The 25020-nt window shown below is 44.7% G+C and overlaps 1 protein-coding gene across 1 annotated transcript in view; it reads left to right on the top strand.

Moving 5' to 3' along the window:
- Positions 1-4689, top strand: part of fam171b (family with sequence similarity 171 member B) — a 45877-nt gene extending 41188 nt beyond the window's left edge. The window contains exons 7-8 of the mRNA XM_055637832.1: positions 1109-1229; positions 2754-4689. Coding sequence (XP_055493807.1) covers positions 1109-1229; positions 2754-4107 — 1475 coding nt within the window. The 3' untranslated portion in view covers positions 4108-4689. The remainder of the gene's footprint in view (positions 1-1108; positions 1230-2753) is intronic.
- The last annotated feature ends 20331 nt before the right edge of the window (positions 4690-25020 follow it).

Below are 25020 nucleotides of genomic sequence, written 5' to 3'. Positions count from 1 at the left end.
AGAGCACAGTTTAGTTTAGTTTAGAGATACAGTGCAGAAACAGGCTCTTCGGCCTACTGAGTCTGCACCAACCAGCGTTCCCCGCACAATTCTACACACACTGGGGACAATTTACAATTTTACCAAAGCCAATTAACTGACAAACATGTCCGTCTTTTTAGTGTGGGAGGAAACCCCGGAGAAAACCCACACGGGTAACGGGGAGAACGTACAAACTCAGTACAGACAGCACCCGAAGTCAAGATGAAACCTGGGTCTCTTGCGCCGTAAGGCAGTCACTCCACTGCTACACCATCATGCCGCCCTTTATTAACTGTAATAAAATAAAAAGGAGTGATCACACTCCTTCAAAAGGTCAAAACTCATTCCTCACAGACAGTGGAATTGGCTTCATCAAAACTTAAAGAATGCTTGCAATCAGAGGTAATTAAATCTTAATCCTTCCAAATTATAAAAACAAAATGCCCAGTTTTCATTTGATAATATTCTGCCCAGTTGGCCTCAACGTGTCGAAAATAAACTTGACTGATTCTTTTACTTGTATTTTGAAGGACGTGTTGTTACTGATACCTAGAGCCAGGGTTGACATCTTTTGCTATCCTGTTGATCTAAAATGCCATCACTCAGCTTAGACCACTTGCATTTTCACAGCCAATTAGTTCCTGCGTTAATTTTACAGCAATTACTGAGATGCTTAATGTGGGGTTTTGTATTTGAGTGACGGAAAAAATAAAATGGTCAATTGAGGTTCGAAATTCATGATTAAACTCATACATGTAGCGTCATGAGGGCATGGAAACAGGCCATTCAGCCCACAAGGTCTGTGCTTCTTGTCAACTCTTGTGGGTAAATTCTGTGTTCATATAAATGAAAATTATTCTAGAAAGGCTTATAGACATGATAACATCTGACTGATTTACTCTTAGAAACCAGACATCAAGAAGAACTGAACCCATAGAGCCACACGGTCTGTAGTGTTCTGTATTTGATACAAGGCATAGTATTGCAAATTGCCTGCACAGACTTTGGTGCTGATCTTAAACCACAATGGGGAACAATACAGATGTGATTCAGTGGGACTCGTTTTTATTTTTTTTTGTTAATCCAGGTACAATCGGTCGCATTGCAAAAGATATGAGCAACTACCATTCCACACTTCTGGTGGCCATCTTGGGAGGCACTGCTGTGATTCTTGCTGGATTTGTCGGTGTGCTTTTATGTTATTGCAGGTAGGTAGTTGGATTTCTCCATCAATGAATGCCCATGCAGATTCCGCACATTATTCTGACGATAGACACAAAAAGCTGGAGTAGCTCAGCAGGACAGGCAGCATCCCTGGAGAGAAGGAATGGGTGACGTTTCGGGTCGTGTCTCTGTTTCGGGTCTGAGGAAGGGTCTCGACCCGAAACGTCACCTATTCCTTCTCTCCTGATATGCTGCCTGTTCCTGCTGAGTTACTCCAGCTTTTTGTGTCCATCTTCGGTTTAAACTAGGACCTACAGTTACTTCCCCCCACATTATTCTGTATACGTTCTCATATTTTCATTACAACGTTAGAGTCCATTTAATCCATTGAGTCCATGGCCTCTCTCGGAACATTTCCAACGGTCTTGCACTTCCACTTATTTCCCTGTAACCTATTCTTCCTCCTATGCTCACAACTTCCCCAATTCTCCTGTCTTCTACCTTCGCTCGGGAGAGACAATTAAACTACCAACCTACACACGTTTGGGATGTGGGAGGAAACCTGAGCACCAAGGGCAAACCCACACAGTAGCAGGGAAAGGCATCAAGTCCACACAGTCATCATCCTAGGTCAGGATCGAGCCGTTGTCCCCGGAGCCGTGAGGCAGCAGAACTACCTGCTGTGTCAAGGTGTCTCTCAAGGTTTTTCACACAGAGAGTAGTGAATCTCTGGAACTCTCTGCTGCAGAGGATAGTTGAGGCCAGTTCATTGGCTATATTTAAGAGGGAGTTAGATGTGGCCCTTGTGGCTAAGGGGATCAGAGGGTATGGAGAGAAGGCAGGTACGGGATACTGAGTTGGATGATCAGCCATGATCATATTGAATGGCGGTGCAGGCTCGAAAGGCCGAATGGCCTACTCCTGCACCTAATTTCTATGTTTCTATGTCTTTTGGTTGATTTTGCAGGTTCAAAAATTGATCATTTGGCATTTTATAATTAATGATGCTGAAGAGAATTAGGGCAGTTCGTTGTGTGCAGAATTTCAACAATACAACTTATTAGTAGGGAGGCATACTATAGTGGAGATTTTGGGAGGCTTCCATCTGTATGTAATCCCAGATTTAATTTTTGAATACATAGCCGTGGCCCTGGGTCGACCCGAAATAAGGAATTCCCTAATTTTACATTCTATTCTTGTTCATAATACTGGCATAATTTTTCAGAAGAAAACAGTAATTCTTTTTCCACAACGTTTAGTTAATAGTTTGAGATTTTTTTCATATCATAAAATCGTGCAGATCAGAAGTGTGCCCTTTCAGTCCATGCTGTCCTTGACGCCGAACAGTGTAAATCCAATTTATGTGCACTAAGCCTGTATCACACGACACCTTTCCTATCTACGTATCTGAATGCCTTTTAAATTGTACCTGCCTCTGTCAACTCCTCTGGCAGCTCATTCCAGACAACCTTCACTTCTCTTTAGTGGAAAACGTACCCCTCTAAGTGGAAAACGTGTCTCCTTTCAATTTCTCCCTCAGATCTCCTATTCAATTTTGTTTTAAACAGAGGACGCTACCATCATCCACATAAAAAATCACAGATCAAGACCAAAATGGATACCTCGAAGAAAGACCAGACCACATCGACCAACCATGTGAACGTGGCTCCTGGCACCAAGGAAAGTTCGAAGCCTGATGAGAAGCCAACTTTGCAACAGTCTCACGCCATCTCCTACAGTCCTCGAAGGGAAATGTCTCATAAAGAAGCCAAGGAATTCTGCAAACTTGTGAATAAAACCGCAGAGAAACAAAACAATGAGAGCTGTCAAATTTACGTCGAAAATTTCACGGTCCGATCTCGGAAAAAGTGCATGGATAACCTCTATCAACAGGCAACCAACAGCCCAGAGGATGTCCCCAAGAACGCGTTGCAGATTAAACATATGAAAATGCTGGCCCGGAGAAGGGAGATGATTGACGGGCAATACAAAATGCAGCACGCTGTTAATGAAGAAATGTACCAATTACCTCTAATTTCAAATAAATTGTTGCCTATTTATAACCCGACTGTTGCTATCATGCAAGCCCAAGATCATTTTGGCACTGCAGACCAGGTTTCTCGGTCGGCTACCTTGCCCCGAAACAGGCAGATGGTGTACAGCCCGTTAGCCGAGCCACTCACCAGGGACAGCTACACACAGACACTTCCTAAAATGCCGCTGCACTCCCAACAGCAGTCGGAATCCCAGAGACAACACGTCCTTCAGGGGCAGCAGGCGTTGGATCCCAAGTCTGCCAACTGGGGAAGGTACAACAACAACCTGCTGGAGTCCGTATCTGTTCCTGGAACCTTGAATGAGGCGGTGGGAGTGCCCCCGTTTGCTGCAGAACTGCAGGGCATCTCCGAGCAGACGCTGCTGGAGCTGACCAAAAGCAAGCCTTCTCCTCACCCTAGAGCCTGGTTCGTGTCTCTGGAGGGCAAGCCGATCCCACCCATCAGACATTCGTGCGTGCTCGTTCCCAAACCCAAGAAGGCCCACAGCAACGACACCAGTCTCGACTCGGGAGTTGACATGAACGAGCACCACACCGGCAGGAGGCTGGAAAAGGATAAAACTTGTGCCAAAAGCGGGCCGGCCTCGAAGAGCCTTTACTCGGAAGATCTGGAGCTGAGCGGGAGTGAGAGCGGCACGGCAGTCTGCACCCCAGAGGATCTCTCCTTCAGGCAAGTGCTGGACGGGGGCAGTGGCCACCTCGTGGAGGTTGAAGAGGAACAAAGTGACCAGAGTTTACAGGACGAGGAGATCAGTGTGACCCCACCCCACAAACTGGGCCGCATGAGTACTGAAGGTGAGGGGGACGATAGTAAAAAAAGTGTTTGGCAGAAGAGAGAGGAACGACCTCTAATCCCTCTAAACTAAGTCGAGTTGCTTTGCTTCCAGGTCTTCACGATGGAACAAAAGCATGTTTTTAGTTCTGTGGTTACGCAGGTTTTATGCACTCCATTTTATTGTTGATTACAATTCATTGTGCTGAATAAAGACACTTTGTATGTGTATCTTCTAGATCTTTCATTAACTGGAATATACTGTAAATACACACAGTTATCAAACACCAAGATAAGAGAATGTTGTGCCCTTTAAACTTTGGTCCCCGAACCTATTCATAAATTGATTTTAAAATGGTCTGATAAGCTTCCAGTATGTTTTACAATTAAACCTTTGGTGTTCTTTCCTTTTTCTAAGTAATTTCCCCTGACCTCTCACCTCTGCCACTGTGAATCTTCGCAGTTGAATCTGCTGTTGATCTTTGACACGAATTGTTGCTGAAAATGTGTTAATTACTACTTTTTGACAGCAGGTTGCTCTGGTTAAGTATGATATGTGCCTGTAAGGATCAATTTATGTGGTGCCCACAAGGGACTGATCCAAGAATTTAATTAAATTCATACCAACAAGAACGTACTTGATTTAAAACTGTATTGATAAACTCTCATCCTCGGGCACTTGTCTCGACTTGTCTTCATTTAGCCTTGAACATGTGGCACGCCACTTCCTTTCGTTGTGTGTCCCCTTTTAAAATGTAATTCCCAAAACCTGGTGCAAAATACAGTTTCAATCGACAGTTTTAAAATGTTAAACCACAAGTATGTTTTTTTTTTTAACTCTAAATCCACAAATATTCTGCAAATTTGCGAATGATTGTGATGCAGTGCATGTGAGTAGAGGAGTAGGATTTCACACGGCAATATTCTGCAGAATTGCATTTGAGAGGCTCGCGAAATAGATGAAGTTAGTGCTGCTTGTTAGCATTTTTGTGAGTAGAGGAAGATAGGATTCACACTAGCAATATTCAGTTTTTTTTTTCGTTATAGGTGGACAAAACATCGCAGCAAGTTGGTTTTATTTGCATTCTGAACCGTATACTTGCTCGGGGTGATGTACCCCATAATAGATGCTAAGTCTTGTTTCACTCTAGTTTCCACCTGTTGATTCTGCAAAAGGCTGAGGAATCATTAGCATTTTTGCTGATGACATTAAAATGTGAGAAAGCACAACAGAAGATATATAATTTTCCCAACACAATCCAGAAAATAACTAAATATACTTTTTGCAAATAGTTCAACTAATTCTGCTTCGTCTCGGCAACTACGTGTTCTGATGGTTAAATTTGTTGTTCTTGGAGCATATCTTGATGAACCGCTTGAGTTTTCACTTCATCGATGACGAGATACAGGAACTAAAGCAAAAGCTTGTTTTGTGAGATCATTAGGAAATATTTTATTGTATTATATGTTTTCAGGAAAATGTTTGCTTATGCCGTGTGGTGTCAAGCATGGTTGCATGTTCATACATTTTATTCGTTATCCAAGCCGGTTTGCCATAAGACAGTTGTATTATTATGTGTAATATTTCTAAAGAGTAGTGAATTTCATTCGGAATTGTTCTAATGCATTGTTGAAAACCCAATAAAACTGAACTATGTTTTGTTTACATTGGTGTTTGACTTGAATGCTGCTTCATAACACTGAGCAACCCCTCCGATCACCGATGATTGAGAGAAGACGGTAGGATTATCATAAACTTGATTTGTGTTGGAAGGAACTGCAGATGCTGGTTTAACCCGAAGATAGACACAAAAAGCTGGAGTAATTCAGCGGGTCAGGCAGCATCTCTGGAGGGAAGGAATGGGTGAGACCCTACTTCAGCTTTTTGTGTCACCTATTCCTTTTCTCCAGAGATGCTGCCTGACCCGCTGAATTACTCCAGCTTTTTGTGTCTATCTTCAGGTTAAACCAGCATCTGTAGCTCCTTCCAACACAAATCAAGTCTGACGTGCTGAGTTACTCCAGATTTTTGTGTCTATCTTCAGTTTAAACCAGCATCTACAATTCCTTCCTTCACAAAGCTCCACCTTATTAGCTATATTGTTAACCATGGTTGTGGTACTTTGGGTATGGTATGTTGGTTAGGTCTCTAATGCACTTTACTTCCACCATTTGGCACACTTTTGGCCAGATTAACATGTTATGTTTAGCTACAGTGCTCCACGCATGTTCTTCCTGCACCCCTCATTGAATCAACATTAGTCTTGAGTAAAGTTATTAATCTGATTTTAGTGTGTTATATCATCAGGCAGAAGAAAGCAATTTAGCATTGAGTAACTAAAGGAGAATGTTTGTTTGTTCCATGAAATATTTTGTTCTGGGATATACTTTGTGAACATGCGACAGAGAAAATGTAATGGTCACTGGAAAGAAATTGGGATGAATAGTGGAAGAGCTTCCAAGAGCAGTGTGATGGTTGCTCCTACCAATACTGAAGAATGGACGTATCTGCAACAAGGTGGCTGGTAACCAGGTGGCTGGCAACCTGCCGACTACTTTCATTTTCACTCGACCATCTCTGTTTTTGTGTTGGTGTTGCAGAGCCACTCCCACTGATGGCCATCAGAGTCCTTGGCCCAGAGTAATGGCCCGTGCCGTTGCCACTCAGATGACCTAATCACTAAACACGGGAGAAATAAGGTGCCCTGTTTATAGGCAGTCTGCAAGAAAGTGTCAGCAATGGTTGGGTGGGCTGCCAACCAAGAGGATCATCGGTACCTGCAGCGTATCTACTAATGAGTAATAATTTGGGTTTGCAGTTACATAATCACTGCAGTCTTCACACAAAAAAATGCATCACGGAAATATACTGCCCCTCCAAACCTGTCACCGTGATAATCAGATGTGGTAAGCCTTTTTTTTTAAGCTCGTGTCCCTCTGTTATGCAGGAGCTTAACGACTTTCAACAGGTAAACCCTCCATGACACACTGGTCAACCTGAGGAGTACCTTCAGCAACAGACTGGTTCCACCAAGATGCAGCACAGAACGCCACAGGAGACCCTTCTTCCATGTGGCTATCAAATTGTACAACTCCTCCCCCTTCTGTCGTGAGGTAGACTGACCCCCCCCCCCCCCCCCCCCCCCCCCCCCCCCCCCCCCCCCCCCCCCCCCCCCCCCCCCCCCCCCCAATCTTTGCACATCCCCAATCCTTTCCACTTGTCACTTTTAATTACATGAATCTTGTGTTTTTTGACTTGACAGAGCTATTTCCTTCCTGGTCTGGGATAAATAAAGTTCTATTTTATCGTATCGTGCCTATGGGGAAAAGCTGTGCTGATCTCGGTAATCATCTGCAGATCATCCTGTACCAGATATCACAATTATACGGCAAGGGACAAAATCGCTTGACATTTATGTACGTATGAAAAAATGCATTTGTGATAGATGTAGAAATAACACATTGGGAGTTGTTTATCCCTAACCATTCCCAGTGATTCCTGATAAAGGCAAATGGGAATAAATGTGCATTGTTGGGATGTCAGTTTAAAGACTTTATGTCTGTTCTGGACTTTTCTGACTGAAGTGACGTGCATGAAACGTTTGCACAAAATTCCCTGCAATGGTAACGTGCCCCAAAATGGACTGCTGTCCCACCTCTTCCAGAGTCCACGTCCATGTTTCTGGTGAATCTGTACAAGTATGGTATTGAGAATCGAGGTGAGTCAGCAACAATACTATGGCACAACTCAAATTCCCTCTGATCATATCCACATTTGCAAATAGTCTTCTGTATTTAATATACTAGATGCTTTCTCCCTGGTCACTCGTGCACATACTACTGTTTGAATACAAACTCTTGCATTGGTGAAAATTGTTACTGCATTATTCCTGGCACTGCAATCTTTTTAACTGATGTCGCTCTTAATCTCTGGAAATCCTTCCTTTAAACTCTACTCTTCCTTTAAAATCCTGCCATCAATTCTAATCTATTTCTGCAGCAAAGGTTCAAATTTTGTTTGGTTGTTTAAAAAAACCCATCCAATAATATCTGTATCTGCCACTTAATTCACCCACTCCACCATTCTCACTCTTCCCCTGTCCCGAAACCTGAAATGGACATTTTGCTTTTTGTGTACCAGATCCCCAAATTCCCTCACTAAGTGATATAAGCTGGTAGAACCGCTGCCTCGCATCGCCAGAGACCAGGTTCAATCCTGACCTCGTGTGTGTCTGTGGAGTTTGCGTTCTCCCTGTGACCACGTTGATTTCCTCCTGGTGCTCTGGTTTCATTCCCACATCCCAATTAGTAGGTTCAATTGGCTGCTGTAAATTGCCCCTGCTATGTAAGGAAGTGGATGGGAAAGTGGGATAACATAGTACTAGTGTGAATGGGTGACAGATGGCTGGCATGGACTCGGTGGGCCAAAGGGCCTGTTTCTATTCTGTACGTTTCTAATCTCATCCAACTCGCACTTTCAAGTCGTGTAACAAAATGTCAGAATGGTCAAACTAATGTCTGATCATAATGCATGTCCTGCTTCATCATACTCCATTTATGCAAGAGAAAGCCGTCTGTATCAGTTATGGAGTGCACATCATCTTCTGTAAGTATTTTACATCTCAAAACATTTGTTCAGTTAAAATCCACAGAATGATTGTTAAATCTCTGCTGATCCAGAATGTCACTCTGTTGCCATTAAAAGCTACTGACTTTAATATTTACATTTTAATTGGAAAATGGAAATAGAACCCCTGCACGATTTTAATGGGAGATTGAGGGATTATTTCAGCAAAGGTCTTTGTCCAGGACATTATGATAGAGAGTAAGTGCAGTTGGCTCCTGCTCATAAGGGCTGTGGTGAATTGGGTCTGCAGATCAACCATCTGCCTTGGCACTGGACCTAGCCTCTGATCACCTCTGCAAGCAGCTATCCCAGTTGGAGCTCTGGGGTAGGCTGCTGTTCTCCCGGTTGGTATGTATATAATTACAGCTTCTCAACCTGTTTCGTAGAGTTTATTGTCACATGTACCAAGGTACAGTGGAAAGCTTTTTGTTGCGTGCTAACCAGTCAGCATAAAGACAATACATGATTAAAAATGACAATACGTGATTAATGTATTGCTACATGTAATGGATTAATACATGACCAATCACAGTTGCATGATTGTACTGTGTTCCTTACAACCATCAGGCTACTAAACTGCAACCTCCAAATAGGCTCCAAACCATACAGACTTGGGGACATTATTTTTGACTTTGCACTACTATTGTCTGTTTGGTTTATATATATATATGTGTATATATATAGATATGTATGTGTGTGTGTGTGTGTGTTAATAAGACAATAAACTAATAAGACAATAGACTATAAACAATGAACTAAGTTGGTACTGTGCAATGTGTTTGATACCTTTTTAAAGCAGATTATCTTTACTGGATTTTATCTAGCACAAAATGGTATCAATGTTATTCCCTTTATCATGTATCTGTACATTGTGAATGGCTCGATTGCAATCATGTATGGTCTTTCCACTGACTGGTGAACATGCACTAAATGCTTTTCACTGCACCTCGGTACACATGACAATAAGCTAAACTAACTGGTGAGCATGCTCTAAATGCTTTTCACTGTACCTCGGTACACGTGACAATAAGCTAAACTAATCTTGTATCCAATGTTATCCATTGGACTTCTCCAATGTTGTCTGAGTGCGACAATAGAACCGAAAGGACGGATGAGGAAGGATGAATCTTTACTGACTCCCTGCTGGTGCTCAAATAACGTTAGAGCCATTCAGCATGGTTGATACAAGAATGCAAGAATTGGCTTTAACCTTCCAGTTAATACCTGCTCCAGTATTCAAACCTCACACTTCATCTGAAATGTTGCACTTAGCCACAGAATGTTTAGGATTAATTATAGATCACACCATTCTCAAACACTCTCCTGCTCAACAAAAGGTGGTTGAATGTGCATCAGTGCCAACTTTCAGCTGACGGCTGCAACTTTTCCAAATGCTAACCAGCTTTGTAGCAGAACTGATAACATTTCCAACTATTGATGTAATCTGGGTCAGAAAGGGGCACAAGTTGCAGGGGTAATGCGGTGAGTTAGGCAGCATCCCTGGAGAACATGGGTAGGTGGCGTTTCGGGTCGGGCTGATTGTAGTAGTAACGGTATGAACATTGAATTATCCAACTTTAGGTAACTTCTAACAACTCTCCCTCCCTCCTCTGTGCTTCATGTGGACTTGCACCTACTTCTCCCCTCCCTCTCCACCTACATTCCTTACGCCTCGCAACTCAGATCACTCTTGTCTCACACCTGTCTTCATTTCTCGCTTTTGTCTGCCTATCAACCCCCTCCATCACCAGTGTTCACCTATTATCTGCTACACTTTGTCCTGCCCCTCCTGTCTTCCAGCTTCAATCGATACAAAGAAGGGTCCCAACCCAAAACCTCCCCTGTCTGTGTTCTGCAGGGATGCTGCCTGACCCACTGAGTGACAAATAAGTTATGAGCATAAAATATTTATTTGCAACTGTGCAACTAATTGGCCTCCTGGATGGGGACATTGCCCATGCATCCACATCCTGCTGTGATCACTTGTTTGTTGATGCTCCCTGAACTAACCTACTCCAGAGCAGCCTTGCAAATGGCGTCCGTCCATGCTGGTGGGTCGTTGCCTAGAAAAACAAGATGGCTCCTATTATGTGTGTGCTGGGCCTCACAGGGAGATGAAACAAATCAACTCAAATAAATCCACATTGCTGTGGGGCACTCTTTGTCAAACTAAGAAATGGGTGACATCAATGGTTCTTTTTAATCACATGTACAGATATACAGTGAACTTTTTTTTAAGCATATAGTTCAGTAAATTCTTGCAGAATCCTCAATTAGTACAAAGTGCATAGAAATAGTCCACTGAGACCGCATGCAATAGTTGCCAGGTTTTGATGGCATTTTCCAAGTCCAGTCTAGTCTTCGTGCTCAGTCTTCTGCAATGGCGCTTGATCCAGGCGAACCTTAGGCTGCTGCAGGGCCCCCAGCTGTTGCCTCCTGTCCAGCGAACCGCCGTCCCTCTCTTCTCCTTGCCCGGCTAACCCTTCAGCCTTTCTGCCCCAGGGGTGCCTCGCACAGCCGATCTTGAGGAGGCGGAAGGCAAGACCCCGGTTCACCCTCTTACCCTACACTTCTGCCGTCACCGGCTCTCTCCATCTACCTCTCCGGTCCTCTGGTGATGAGCAGGAGCCAGCTCGGCAGTTTCCCTCTACAAGCTTGGCAGCGTTGACTGATAGGGCGCTGTGTGTGGGTCGCGGATTACATCGAGTCTAACAGTGTAGAAGCGGGCCCTTTGGCTCAACTTGTCCACATCAGCCAACATGTCCCATCTACAGCAGTCGCACCTGCCTGCGTTTAGCCCATATCCCTCTAAACCTGTCCTATCCATGTACCTATCTAAACGTTTCTTAAACATTGCAATAGTACCTGCCTCAGCTGCCTTCTCTGGTAGCTAGTTCCATACACCCACCCCTCTTTGCATGGAAAAAGTTACCCCTCGGGTTCCTATTGAATATTTCTTCCTCCCCTCACCTTAAACCTCTCTCTGGTTCTCGATTTCCCCTGCTCGGAGCAAGAGACTGCATCTCCCCGATCTATGCCTCTCATTATTTTGTACACAGTCGCGGAACTGGGTAGAAAGTGGGGAGGCATGTCCAGCGATCTCTCCTTACAAAATGAAGTAAAGAGTGACAGTGTAATGATTTCGGAATTTTGTCCATGAATGTCACAGACGGTTCATGTGCTGGACCTCCTGGGAATGTTCCACACTTGCCTTCAATGTTCAGGGCTTGGGATATAGAAGTTGTGCATTCATGTTGCAGCTGTATAGAACTACAGATAGTATTGTGTGCACTTCAGAGCCCTGCATCACAGGAAGGATGCGAAGGCTTGGAAGTTCATCAGATGGGCCGTACTAGCTACAGGAAGAGGTTGGACAAACTTGGATTGTTTTCTCTGAAGCATCAGGGGCTCAGGGGAGACCTGATAGAAGTTTATAAGATTGAGTGGCATAGATAAGGTGGACAGTCAGTCTTTTTCCAGGGTGGAAATGTCCATTATGGGAGAACACAGGATTGAGGGGAGAGGGGAAGGTTTTTGGTTTCTCTGTCACCACAATCCTTGGATCAGACTTCCTTAACTTCAGATGAAACAGCTGATAAAATAACGGCTCCCTTTGGAGGTTGAGGGGAGACCTGATAGACGTGACAGAGGGAGAGATAGGATAGACAGTCAGAACCCTTTTCTTAGGGAGGACACCTCAAAGACTAGGCATAGCTTTAAATTCAGTGGGAAAATGTTCAAAGGAAATGTGTGGGGTTAGGTTTTTTTTAACACACTGTGAGTGATGGGTGCCTGGAATGTGTTGCCAGGGGTGGTGAGGTTAGAGGAATTTAAAAGGCTTTAGGATAGGCACCTGGAGATGTTTGGGAATGGAGAGATATGGATGCAGGCAGAGGAGATTAGTTTAACGGCATCTTGTTTGGCCCTGGCAGTGTAGGCCGGAGAGCCTGTTGCAGTGCTGTGCTGCTCCATATTTAACGAGCCTTGCAGCTAGGGTTGCCAACTGTCCCGTATTAGCCAGGACATCCTGTATATTGGGCTAAATTGGTTTGTCCCATATGGGACCGCCCTTGTCCCGTATTTGACTGCTACTACTCGGGTCGAGGGGACTGTCGGGTCAGAGCGCTGTGTCCGGCCCTGCCTCACCCAGCCCATGGAGTGCAGCAGCAGCAGCGCCTCGCCCGTGGCCCCGTCAGTTGGCAGCCCGGCCTGCTGTCCGACCTTCGGACCTTCGCTTACCGCCGACACCACCAACCCTCCTTCTCATGGCCGATCATTGATTCATGAGTTGGATGGGGTGCCGGACTTTGCGCGCGATGCCGCACATGCCAAAATTCCTCAGCTGGCCCGCCGGCTGGGCTTTGCGTGCAGTCCAGCACCCGGGCCAACTCATCATTCACCCAGCCACGGCCGAGTCGGTCAACAAATTGCTGTTGGGAATTTGTTCCTAATGGGCCTGTCCCACAGAGCGCCCACACACACACACACACACACACACCCCTCAACCTTATTCCTTCACCAGTCAGTTATGCAAGGGGGGGCCAGGGCAAGAGGGGGGGAAAGCTCTGTCTGAGTGAAATTCACACGGTGATTCAGATACACACTGCGATGAACAGGAAGGTTGACGCTGTAATTAAGACGGCTAAAGCACAGTGTAGGGTAACAGTGTACGGTAAGTTCTTTAAAAGAAGGGGGGAGAAGCAGTGGAAACAACTTTTAAGAAGCCAGAGATACACAGCTTACCATGGTTCTGAAAACTGCTGCTTACGGTTTTTTCCCAATGAGCCAATGAAATTCACCGGTCAGCACCAGCTACAACCTACGAGAACCTTTGACCTCCTGGCGACCCACCTACGCCACGAGAATTCTCGCTACTCTCCATGGCGGCTTCATTCTGGTCGCCGCTAATTTTTCATAATGAGGCCTCGACTGGTTCCCAGAATGTGGGAACTCCTAACGACCATGAAGGCAACCACCCGCGAACATGTGGCAACTGCGTAGTTTCCTGCAGCCGCCTAAAATGTCGCCTAAGTGGAACAAGCCCGTTATTTTGACCTCTTGTCCCTTATTTGGGAGTGAGAAAGTTGGCAACCCTAGTTGCACCACACTCTGCCAAGCACAGAGTCGACTGGGCACATGCCAGGCCCGGCTTCAACTGCATATTGAGGTCCTGCAGTGAGCAGGATGTGGTGGAGGGTTTGGGCCGTACACACAGTGCCACCAGTCGCAGAGGGGAAGGTTGGCGCTGCTTAGAAGTGATTTAAAAAGGGACGATCTGGAAGGCAGAAGGGGACAGTGAGTGATTGGAAAAGAAACTAGAGGTGGTTCGGATGTGATAATTGGTGTTTGCAGGTTTACTGAGGGGAGGAATGCTTGTAAAATCCGTAAAGAGTACACAGTGGCGCAGCAGCAGAGTTGCTGCCTTACAGTGCCAGAGACCTGGGTTCGATCCTAACTACGGGTGCCGTCTGTACTGAGTTTGTCCATTCTCGCCGTGACCACGTGGGTTTTCTCTGGGTGCTTCAGTTTCCTCCCACACTCCAAAGGTTAATTGGGCTTCAATAAACATTGTAAATTGTCCCTAGTGTGTAGGATAGTGCTGCTGTATGGAGATCGCAGGTTGGCGCAGATTTAATGGGCTAAGGGGCCTGTATCCGTGTTGTATCTAAACTAAATTAACCACAGATTGCAACGCACTGCAAGCCTGTGAAGAGGACCCTTTGATGGTTTTAAGTTTTTGAGGTCACTAGGTAGGTTTATAAACCAATCACTTCCTTCCTCACATGTCATTATCCAGGAAATAGGTTCTGTGAAACTTGCAGCGAGGCACATCAGCAGAAAGGTATTTTAAATTAATCTTGCATTGTTTTGCTTTAAAAGACACAAAATGCTGGAGAAGCTCAGCGGGTCAGGCAGTATCACTGGAGAACATGGATAGGTGATGTTTCGGGTTGGGACCCTTCTTCAGATGGGAGGAGGTTGAGGTGGGTAGTTTGGGGTTATGGTACGAGACTGCAGCCAGAGGTGAAGAGATCGGAAACAGTCTGGGAGACGATGGCCTGGTGTCCATCTGCAGGGCCTTGGTCAAGGGGCGGGTATGGGGAGGTGTCCGAGAGCTATTTTGCTTTGTTTTGAGAGTTGTATGGCTTTGGTTGCTTTCTAAACACAATAATTAGTTAACGTCTGTGGTAATCCTCCAAGAGAAAGGGAAGATGAATTCATAGAGATGAGGGCCTCCGTTGTACAGTTCAGTAGCAGATTGTCTGAAGATGGCGGGTTTCTTAAAAGCCGAGCATTGAGACTGTGTGGTGAGTGAGGACACTGTTTACTTTCACCAGGCGTAGGCCCGTAATGAGTGGGGCAGTGTCCATGCTGCATGCACTGGGTTCCTGCATCGGTAAACACCTGATACTTCTATCCAAGGCACTTTTTAATTTGGATTGAGTTTTATCAGACAACTGAACCATCCTACCAACAATTAGAAAGCACTCCTGAGCTACTATCTACTTCATTCAAGACCTTGGGACTATCTTTAATTGGACTTACTGGACTTTATCATGCACTAAACACTATTCATGTTGTTCCCTTTATCATGTATCTGTACACTGTGGATAGTTCAATTGTAATCATGTATTGTCTTTCCGCTGACTGGTTAGCACACAGCAACCAGTTTTCACTGTATCTTGATACACGTGCCCAATAAACTAAATTAAACTAAACTATAACTAAAAACTGAACTTTTCCCCAACTGTGGGTTAGTGTATCTATGTGTCCAGATGCTGAGCATCTATCTACCTTGTACAGAATGGGTTCACTACCCTTCATAACATGGGAACTTTCACAACATGGAAAATTTCACAACATGGAAACCTTTTTATTTACCTCCAATTAGTGCCAGTTTTAGTATTTATCTGGTAATAAAATCCCTTGCGTTGTACAACCCAAACACACTGAAGATAGACACAAAATGCTGGAGTAACTCAGCGGGACAGGCAGCATCTCTGGAGAGAAGGAATGGGTGACGTTTCTGGTCGAGGCCAACACTGTTTCTTGAGTAAAAAAATGGGAACATGTTGAAAATACTGAGCAAGTCAGGCAGCATCTATGGAATGCAGTTGGCAATGAAGGTCACAGACTCTTCATAAGAATTTAATCTCATCTATTCAGTGTGACGGTACATTGATGGAGGAACAAGTCTTCACAACGAACTAACGGTGGCTGCCGAGGACTCAGAATCCCAAAGCTAAGGTACCAGTAGATATGTGGATCTTTAGACTCTACTGTCACCTTGGCAAGAGCGCATAATGGGGTGTGTGGGAATGTTGAGATGGGACAGCGGGAACAAAACCCATGCCTCCCTCTGCACACGAAAATCAGGGTTGTAGATGCAGTTGTGCATAATATGCATGTGTTTGAACCCCCCTTTCAAACACAGCCAATTTCAATATATGCGTCTGCCAAACACTTGGAGAACAGGAGGAATACATGTGCATTGGCGGGATACGGGTTACGCAGGAAAGCTGTGCACACTGCAAACACTCAGCAGGTTAGGCAGCATCTGTGGATGAAGAGGCATGTTTTTCAGAATGTGAAAATGTGAATGACGGGCAGGTTGTGCTCAATTAAGGAGGGCAAGAAAAGCACGGGCACCAAACTGTCGGAGGACCTCAGTGAGCCGAGTGGCATCTGCCGGTGGAAAGGTGGAATTGTCGACATTTTGGGTCAAAACCATGCGGAGTAGAGAGGGAAGGTAGATGGTGTCAAATGCAAGGGGGAGTGGGAGGCAGAAGCAAGAGGTGACGAGTGGATTGGGAAGGGGTGGAGAGGGAGGGAGCCTTGAAGGCTGAGGCCATAAATTGATGGTTGAGGACAGACAGGAAAGTGGGGAAAAGGAAAAGTAGAGGGGAAAAACGAAGGAAGATGGACCCTGGGGAGGGGAGGGTGATGATTAATGGATGAACACTGTCTCTTCCTCCACAGATGCTGCCTAACCTGATACATTGCATTAACCGGCCATCTGATCCGCACATTTATTTACCTCTCTGAAAATGCGCATTAATGCCCTACCTTCGAAATTTCTTGATGATGATAGAAACATAGAAAATAGGTGCAGGAGGAGGCCATTTGGCCCCTCTAGCCAGCATCTCCATTCTTTGCAATCATGGCTGATCATCCCCTATCAATAACCCGTGCCTGCCTTCTCCCCATATCCCTTGATTCCACTAGCCCCTAGAGCTCTATCTAACTCTCTTAAATCCATCCAGTGATTTGTCCTCCACTGCCCTCTGTGGCAGAGAATTCCATAAATTCACAACTCTCTGGGTGAAAAAGTTTTTTCTCACCTCAGTCTTAAATTGCCTCCCCTTTATTCTAAGACTGTGGGCCCCTGGTTCTGGACTCGCCCGACATTGGGAACATTTTTCCTGTATCTAGCTTGTCCAGTCCTTTTATAATTTTATATGTTTCTATAAGATGCCTCCTCATGCTTCTAAACTCCAGTGAATACAAGCCTAGTCTTTTCAATCTTTCCTCATATGACTGTCCCGCCATTCCCAGGGATCAATTTCGTGAACCTACGCTGCACTGCCTCAATCACAAGAATGACCTTCCTCAAATTAGGAGACCAAAACTGTACGCAATACTCCAGATGTGGTCTTACCAGAGCCCTATTCAACTGCAGAAGAACCTCTCTACTCCTATACTGAAATCCTCGTGTTATGAAGGCCAAGATTCCATTAGCTTTCTTCACTGCCTGCTGTACCTGCACACAAACTTTCAGTGACCGGTGTACAAGGCACCCAGGTCTCGCTGTACCTCCCCCGTTACCTAACCTAACCCCATTGAGATAGTTTATTGTCACATGTACCTATGTACAGTGACTTTTTTGTTTTGTATACAATCCAGTAAAATCATACAATAGAAAATCACAATCATAGATAAGTACAAAAGGGCAATGAATGCCGTGTAATAGTAGACTTCACCGAGACAATACGCAATGAGTTGGCACGTTTGAGTTCTTAAGAGCAATTTTATTTTGTCAGTGTACAGTACATGTGTTGTAGGTACTGACATATTTACATCGTCAGTGTAAATACACTATTTTGTCAGTGTTTTTAGTTTAGAGATACAGCGTGGAAACAGGCCCTTCGGTCCACCGAGTCCGCGTCGACCAGCGATCCTCGCACATTAACGCAAGCCTACACACACTAGTGACAATTGACACTTATACCAAGTATTTAAACCCAAGCCAATTAACCTACAAACCTGTATGTCGTTGGAGTGTGGGAGGACACGGAAGATCTTGGAGAAAACCCATGACAGGTCACGAGGAGAACGTACAAACTCCGTACAGACAGCACCCATAGTCGGGATTGAACCGGGATCTCTGCTGTTGCAAACGCTGTAAGGCAGCTACCCGACCACTGCACCACCATGCCGCCCTTAAAGTTAGACACTTATATAATAATAATAATTAATTTTATTTGTGGGCGCCTTTCAAAAGTCTCAAGGACACCTTACAGAATTTAACAAGAGTAAAAAAACATATAATCGGAGTAAAATAAATAATAAAGATATCACCAATACACAAAGTAACGACAGAATTCGATCCAAAGACAAAAAAATCAAAAACACAATGTGAAGAGAGAGCAGCGGCAGCTAAACCGCACCAGCGTCCACTATCCCTTCCGACAGCCATCTTGGACACAAACTAAAATAATCACTTACACAGAAAAATCATCCCCCCACAATGGTTACCACTGTGGGGGAAGGCACAATATCCAGTCCCCATCCCCAGTTCTCCCAAAGTCAGGCCTATTGAGGCCTCCGCTATTGCCTCTACAGAGGCCCGATGTTCCTGGCCGTTCTCGCCGGATGCTGTTGCCCCGGCGTCGGGAGAGTCCTCTCAGCGGCTGGGCCACCTGGCACGGCCGCTTCCTAGCTGGAGACCGCGGCTTCCGAAGCCGACAAGGCCGCGCCGGGTTGGAGCTCCCAGGCTCCCGATGTTGAAGTCGGTGCCGCCCGCTCCGCTCCGCAGTCCCGCAGCCCGGAGGTGTTGAACTCGGCGGTCACAGCTCACCGGAGCCCCACGCGTCGATCCAGCGTGGCGACCCAGCCAAGGGATCGCCCGCTACGCTCCGCAATAGCGCTCCGGCGCTGTGCCACCACCGAAGCCGAGGTGCTGGGCGGTCCCTGCCAGGAAACGGCGCTCCACGCCCGCTGGTAGGCCATGAGGATGGGTCGACGGGGCAGCCCGGAGAAAAGCTGCCTCACCGACCAGGTAGGGACCTAGAAGTATAGTTACTCCCTTCCCCCCACATTAAAAAGTCTATTTCTCCTACAAACAAAACACAGGACTCACTAGAACTACAAAAAAAAGTGAATTAAATGGACGGCTGCTGGTTAGCAGCCGTTCCCCAAGATGGCTCCTTCTCCGATATAGTCAGTACTTGTATAGTCAGAAAGTGACTTTAATTTTGTTGGTTACTAAAATTATACCTCGTGTCCCTTTCCAGCTGTAGGGAAGCAAGATGGAAGATATTCGAAGATCAAAAACCAGCCTTGTTGAATGGTTAACCAGTGATCCTGATTTTATTCTGCAAATGGTACAGGAGGATGGCGTCATTACTCAGCGGGAGTACCGCAAGCTAAAAGCCGAGACCGATCCTGAGAAGAGAATTGTTAACCTCATTGATAATGTAATGGGGAAAGGACAATCTTCCTGCGAGCTATTCTGCCAAGTCTTGCAGAAAGATAAAGTGAAGGAAACATATCCAAAATTGATGGAATGGTTTTCAAGTAAACAACAAGGTAAGTTCAACCAGATGTTCCATAGTTGTAGAGATATACAGCGTGGAAACCGGGTCCTTCGGCCCAACATGCCCACACCTACCAGCATGCTCCATCTACATTAGACCCACCAACCTGCGTGTGGCCCATCTCCTTCTAAACCTGTTCTATCCATGTACTTGTCCAAATGTGTTTTAAACATTGTGATAGTACCTGCATGAAGATACAAGGCATCACTGATGAGTGACTATGAACTGAAACTTCAAAGTGCTGGAGTAACTCAGTGGGTCAGGCAGCATCTCTGGAGAACATGAATAGGCGATGTTTCAGGTTGGAATCCTTCTTCAGACTGGTTGTCGTAGGGGGGAGTAAGCTGGGAAAGAGGATGGGGCCGAACATGCCCGGCAAGGAACATCTCATCCAGCTTTCTTCCTTCTATCAGCCTGAGGAAGGGTCCCAACTTGAAACCACCTATTAATGCCTCCACAGATGTTGCCTGACTTGCTGAGTTACTCCAGCACTTTGTGTCTTTTTTTCAGATAGAACATAAAACATAAAACATAGAACCGTACAGCACAGGAACAGACCCTCGGCCCATAATGTATGTGTCGAACATGTTGTCAAGAACAACCCTTATCTTCTGGCACATAATCCACATCCCACCGAAGCCTGTATATCCAAGTACCTATCCAAAAGTCTCTATGCCTCTACTGTATCTGCCTGCACCACCACCCCTCTTGGCATTGTTCTAGTTACTCATGATCGTCTATTTAAATAAAAACATCTTTAAATATTGTCCCTCCCACCATAAAGCTATTTTCTGTAGTATTTAATATTTCCATTCAGGGAAATAGATTGTGACTGTTTATGCCTCTCATACATTGATAGACTTCTGTCGGGTTTCTCCACAACCTCTGGCTTTCCAAAGAAAACAATCCCAGTCTCTCCAACCTCTCCCTGTAGCTAATGCCCTCTAATCCAGGCATCATTCTGGTGAACTTCCTCTGTACCCTTTTCAAAGCCTCCACATCCTTCCTGTAATGAGGCGACCAGAATTGCACGCATTGCTCCAAATGCAGCCTAGCCAAAGTCCTATAAAGCTGCAAAGAGATGTTATGATATTTACTGACCCCCCACATCCCCCAAAGTTTGACCTCTAACATAGTGAGCTTTCATTCAACCAGAAATGCGTTGTTACCTGTTTGTCTGAAGAAGGGTCTTGACCAGAAACATTGTCTATTCCTTCTCTGCATAGATGCTGCCTCCCACCCACTGAGATTCTCCAGCATTTTGTGTCCACCATGTGTTGTTACCCTTTCAGTTAGAGTCACAGCGATTCGTTAATGTTCAAGCTATTCATTCGATCTTGTTACTGCAATGTTTGGGCTGTCTGTTTCCCTTGGACACTCAATAAATGATGAAACAGGTTAATTATTGAATCCTCTCTCGCTGTGAGCGGCTGGGTCCAACACACTCTCTCAATTACCTGGATGCAGTGTGTGTGGATTGCAGTAGAAGGTGTACTTCCAACATTAATCAGCTGGAGATTAAATACCCCCTGCCTATGTTCATGCTTCTTGATGGATTAATTTAAATTCCATTTCGCCTTTGAATTATTTTCCTGCTGATAAAACGCAGGGCATTGCCTGCTATCCTCCAAAGGTTACCTTTCATCTTCTCCCCGTGGTTGACAGCTGTCTAATGGGCAATGGCAAGGCCTTTGTGTGATGAGGGTTTCAGTCGCGGTGTTCCTATTCTCGCTGGTTAAATGCTAATTGCACTGTGAACCCAGCTGCCCCTCAAAATGTCAATGACAGTCGTATTGCCTTGGCATGGGTGATAAGCTCTTGGTATCAAAGGAACGATTAAATACGTGAAGAGGAGCTAAACCGGGGAGCCTCGGGGGACGAAGCTGAGACCATTGATGACTGACTGTGAGAATCACCACTCGCATGCAGATAAGCTTAAAAATAAAACTTTTAAGATGAAAGGTGTGCTGCCCTCGGAGTCCCTTACAAACATGAAAGCAAAACTTAAGAAAAACTTACACACCCTTTTCTCCCACTATCTTTCCTCTCCCCACCTCCCCTCCTTTCTCCAGTATAGAAAGTAAGTGCAAGATTAGGCCATTCGGCCCTCCCAGCCAGCACCGCCATTCAATATGATCATGGCTGATCATCCGGAATCAGTACTCTGTTCCTGGTTTTTCCCATATCCTTTGATTCCGTTATTCCCTCCTCCTGTCCTTTGGACACTGCACATGTCTATAAAATATGCAATTATTTCATTTAGTTTAGTTTATCGTCGTGTGTACCGAGGTACGGTGAAAAGCTATCCAGTCAGCAGAAAGACAATACATGATTACAATCAAGCCATTTACAGTGTGTGTATATACACGATAAGGGAATAATGTTTAGTGCAAGTTAAAGCCACCAAAGTCTGATCAAGGATAGCCCGAGGATCGCCTAAGAAGTAGATAGTAATTCAGTACTGCTCTCTCATTGTGGATGATTCAGTTACCCGATAACAGCTGGGAAGAAACAGTCCCTGAATCTGGATGTGTGCCCGAGAGGAGAGGAGAGAAGAGGGAGTGGCCAGGGTGCGCTCATCCTTGATTATGCCGCTGGCCTTGCTGAGGCAGCGTGAGGTATAAATGGAGTCAATAGAAGGGAGGTTGGTTTATGTGATGGTCTGGGCTGTGTCCGTAATTTGCTGCATTTGATAGTACTTAATATTGATTGATTTAAGGAAATGCGAGTATGTTACTGCAGTTGCCTGTATTTTGCAGGCAGGTGGAGTAACAAAACATATAGAACACTTTGTTCACTCTTTACATTTAGCATTAGAGTGAACCTCAAGTTCTGTTGCACAGAAAGGTTAAACGTAGAGATGGTTATAAGTTTGACTATTGTAATTCTATTTAAAACAACAACACTCAGTGGAACAATTAGGCTGATCAAGTGTAAAGGAGATGTATATGCATGTAATTTTTCATTCTATTATCCAAGCTCCTTCGGTTTGTGCGGTCAGTGGACAGGGAGGCATTACAGCTGATATTAATGCTACAGGATGTTCTGTCGTGGTGTGTCCCTTCATCCAAACAAGTCAACTCTCAACCATTAACATACCAGTAAATTTCACCTCAACCACGCGTAACAGGAACCTGGAAAAGAACCTGCCTATAGGTAAATTATTAAAGTGGAGCCTTGCGTTATTTTATGAACGTCGATCTCTTAATGATTCACTTCTGCTCGTCTGCAGTATCCTTGGTCGTGTCTTTGGGGTCGACGTGTGCCTAATATTATCAAGGGCCGCTATTTGATCTTCACCTGAAATGTTTTGATCACACTTCCACTCAAAGTAGGATGCACATGAAAGCTCTGACAGAAGGTAGCATTCATCATCAGGAACTGTCTCTGCATCAAACCCATCACAATGTAGATCATTTTCCAATGGGAGAAAAATGAATCATCCCCACTCATACAACATGAAAATGTAATAGGTTAGGTTTTGTTGACATTGACTGTGATGTGCATTAGTTATTAGAGTTGAGTTGATTTTGAAGTAACCTTGATTAATTTAACATATAAAATCAAATACTTGTTGATTAGGACCATGCTAGAGGTTGCAGGGTTTTAAAGATTAATTCCACCCGCACAACCTTCAGCAAGTCAATGGATGAAAGATTTAAATTCATATTTCAAAATCGGGTTCCTACTAATATGTTTGCAGTTGCTACAATAGGCCACAGTGTCATACATATATTTTGAATTTTGAACAATTTCAAAAGATAAATATGGACTTTTTTATTCGCGGGGAATAAAAAAAATCCAGAATATAGTTTACCTTTTCATGATCTGGTATCACATCTTCTTAATGGAAGAGTGATAAAAGCAAGCAATTATAATCTAAAACCACTTTAAGATTGAAAACATCAGGAGGAAATGATGGAGGATTGAACTGTACAGACTTTGCCAAAATAAATTGTATGAATTGAATGCCAAAATTGTGACATATTTAAGATTATGAGTTGAAATAAAATTGCTAAGGAAATAACAGTATTTTAAATTAAATTGCATTTGCAGGTTCCACAAGCAAAATAAGTGTCAGGGAGCTTGAGGACAAAGTGACAGGTAATTACTTTTTCTGTGGATTAAAATATATATATATGTATATTAATGACATCTACAGATGAACACAATGGTCAGAATTATCCCCAAATTGCAAAGAATGAAAGACCCAGGTAAATGACAAGAGTCTGGGCAAGGCAGGAGAAATATGAAGATGAAAAGAAAAACAGATGTTAATTTTCTTGAAGACTTTGCCATTATTTATTATGCAGGACAATGTGATTAACTATACAATTGGTGACAATGAGGAGACTGCGGCCACATGGCTGAGCAAGATGCTTGGAGACAACAGGTCATGTGTGAATAGATCCAGTGTGTGGCATTGGAGATGATGCCAGGTTCGGCAGTGACCACACTGACACTCTCAGTAGGCTGAACGTACATGGTATATTTTATCTAGAGTGGTAATTAAGTCCAGCACCACATGGGGGCGCTGTCCTTCGCCATCAGAGCACATGTGTGGTGGCGCTGGCAACCTCAGGGTTGTCCTGGCAAATCAGTCCTGGTCTTCGAAGGAAGAGTTGTGGTTATCTGAGGATTCTCCCTGCAGTTCATCCTTGCCTTGCGAGAAGGTACTGGCGGTCTCAGATTTCTTCCTGGCAGCTCAGCTTTGAGCTTGAAGAGGCGGTCTCCCAATTATCCTTGTGGCTCAGCCTTTGCGTGTGTGCGCGTGTCTGTGTGTGTGTATGCGTGCCTGTGTGCGTGTGTGTGTGCGTGCGTGTCTGTGCGTGTGTGTGTGTGTGTGCATGTGCGCAGTCCTTCATTGCCCATGGGCAGGAAGTGGTAATGGCATCTCAGTCCTGCCCCAGCCACCCAGTCTTAGCCTCAGTAGGGGCACTGGCTGTCTTGGGTTTCTTCTCAGCAGCCTAATCTTGACCACATGGAGGCACTGTTGGTCTCAGGTTGGCCCAGTGGCTCAATTTTCCTTGAACCTATAACAAGGGAACACAGCTGGCAGGGAAGGAGGTGACCTTGCAGGTTCGTAGGTTAATTGACTTTGGTAAAATATTGTCCCTAGTGTGTAGGATAGTGCTAGTATACAGGGATCACTGGCTGGTGTGGACTTGGTGGGTCGAAGGGCATGTTTTTGTGCTATATCTCTAAAACTAAATCAAAAAATAACTTTTTCTCTCCATTTTCTGGAGCAATAAGACTATACCAGTTTTATTTACAATCATAGGAAAATAAGTATTAATTACAACCTCTTAATAGGCTCACTTCTATGAAATCAAATTTAAAATAACATTTCCGAACATACACCTGTTTCTGCGAGTTATGTATTAAAGCTTAGTAACAACCTTTGCCCTTTGTCTGCCTTCTATTTGTACGACAACAGACAAGAAATCGTTTCTGAAAGCGAACTGGGCAAAGCTGGTTCAGAAAGTGAAGCATGTTGATGAAGTGGCAGATCAGATGTTGGGGCACGGACTCACGAACGAGATGTATTCCAACATCATGGCGT

Source organism: Leucoraja erinacea, chromosome 7 (assembly GCF_028641065.1).
Source record: "Leucoraja erinacea ecotype New England chromosome 7, Leri_hhj_1, whole genome shotgun sequence".
Taxonomy (NCBI): Eukaryota; Metazoa; Chordata; class Chondrichthyes; order Rajiformes; family Rajidae; genus Leucoraja; species Leucoraja erinaceus.
Note: the sequence above shows the minus strand (reverse complement) of the source record. Positions and strands in the feature narration are given on the sequence as shown.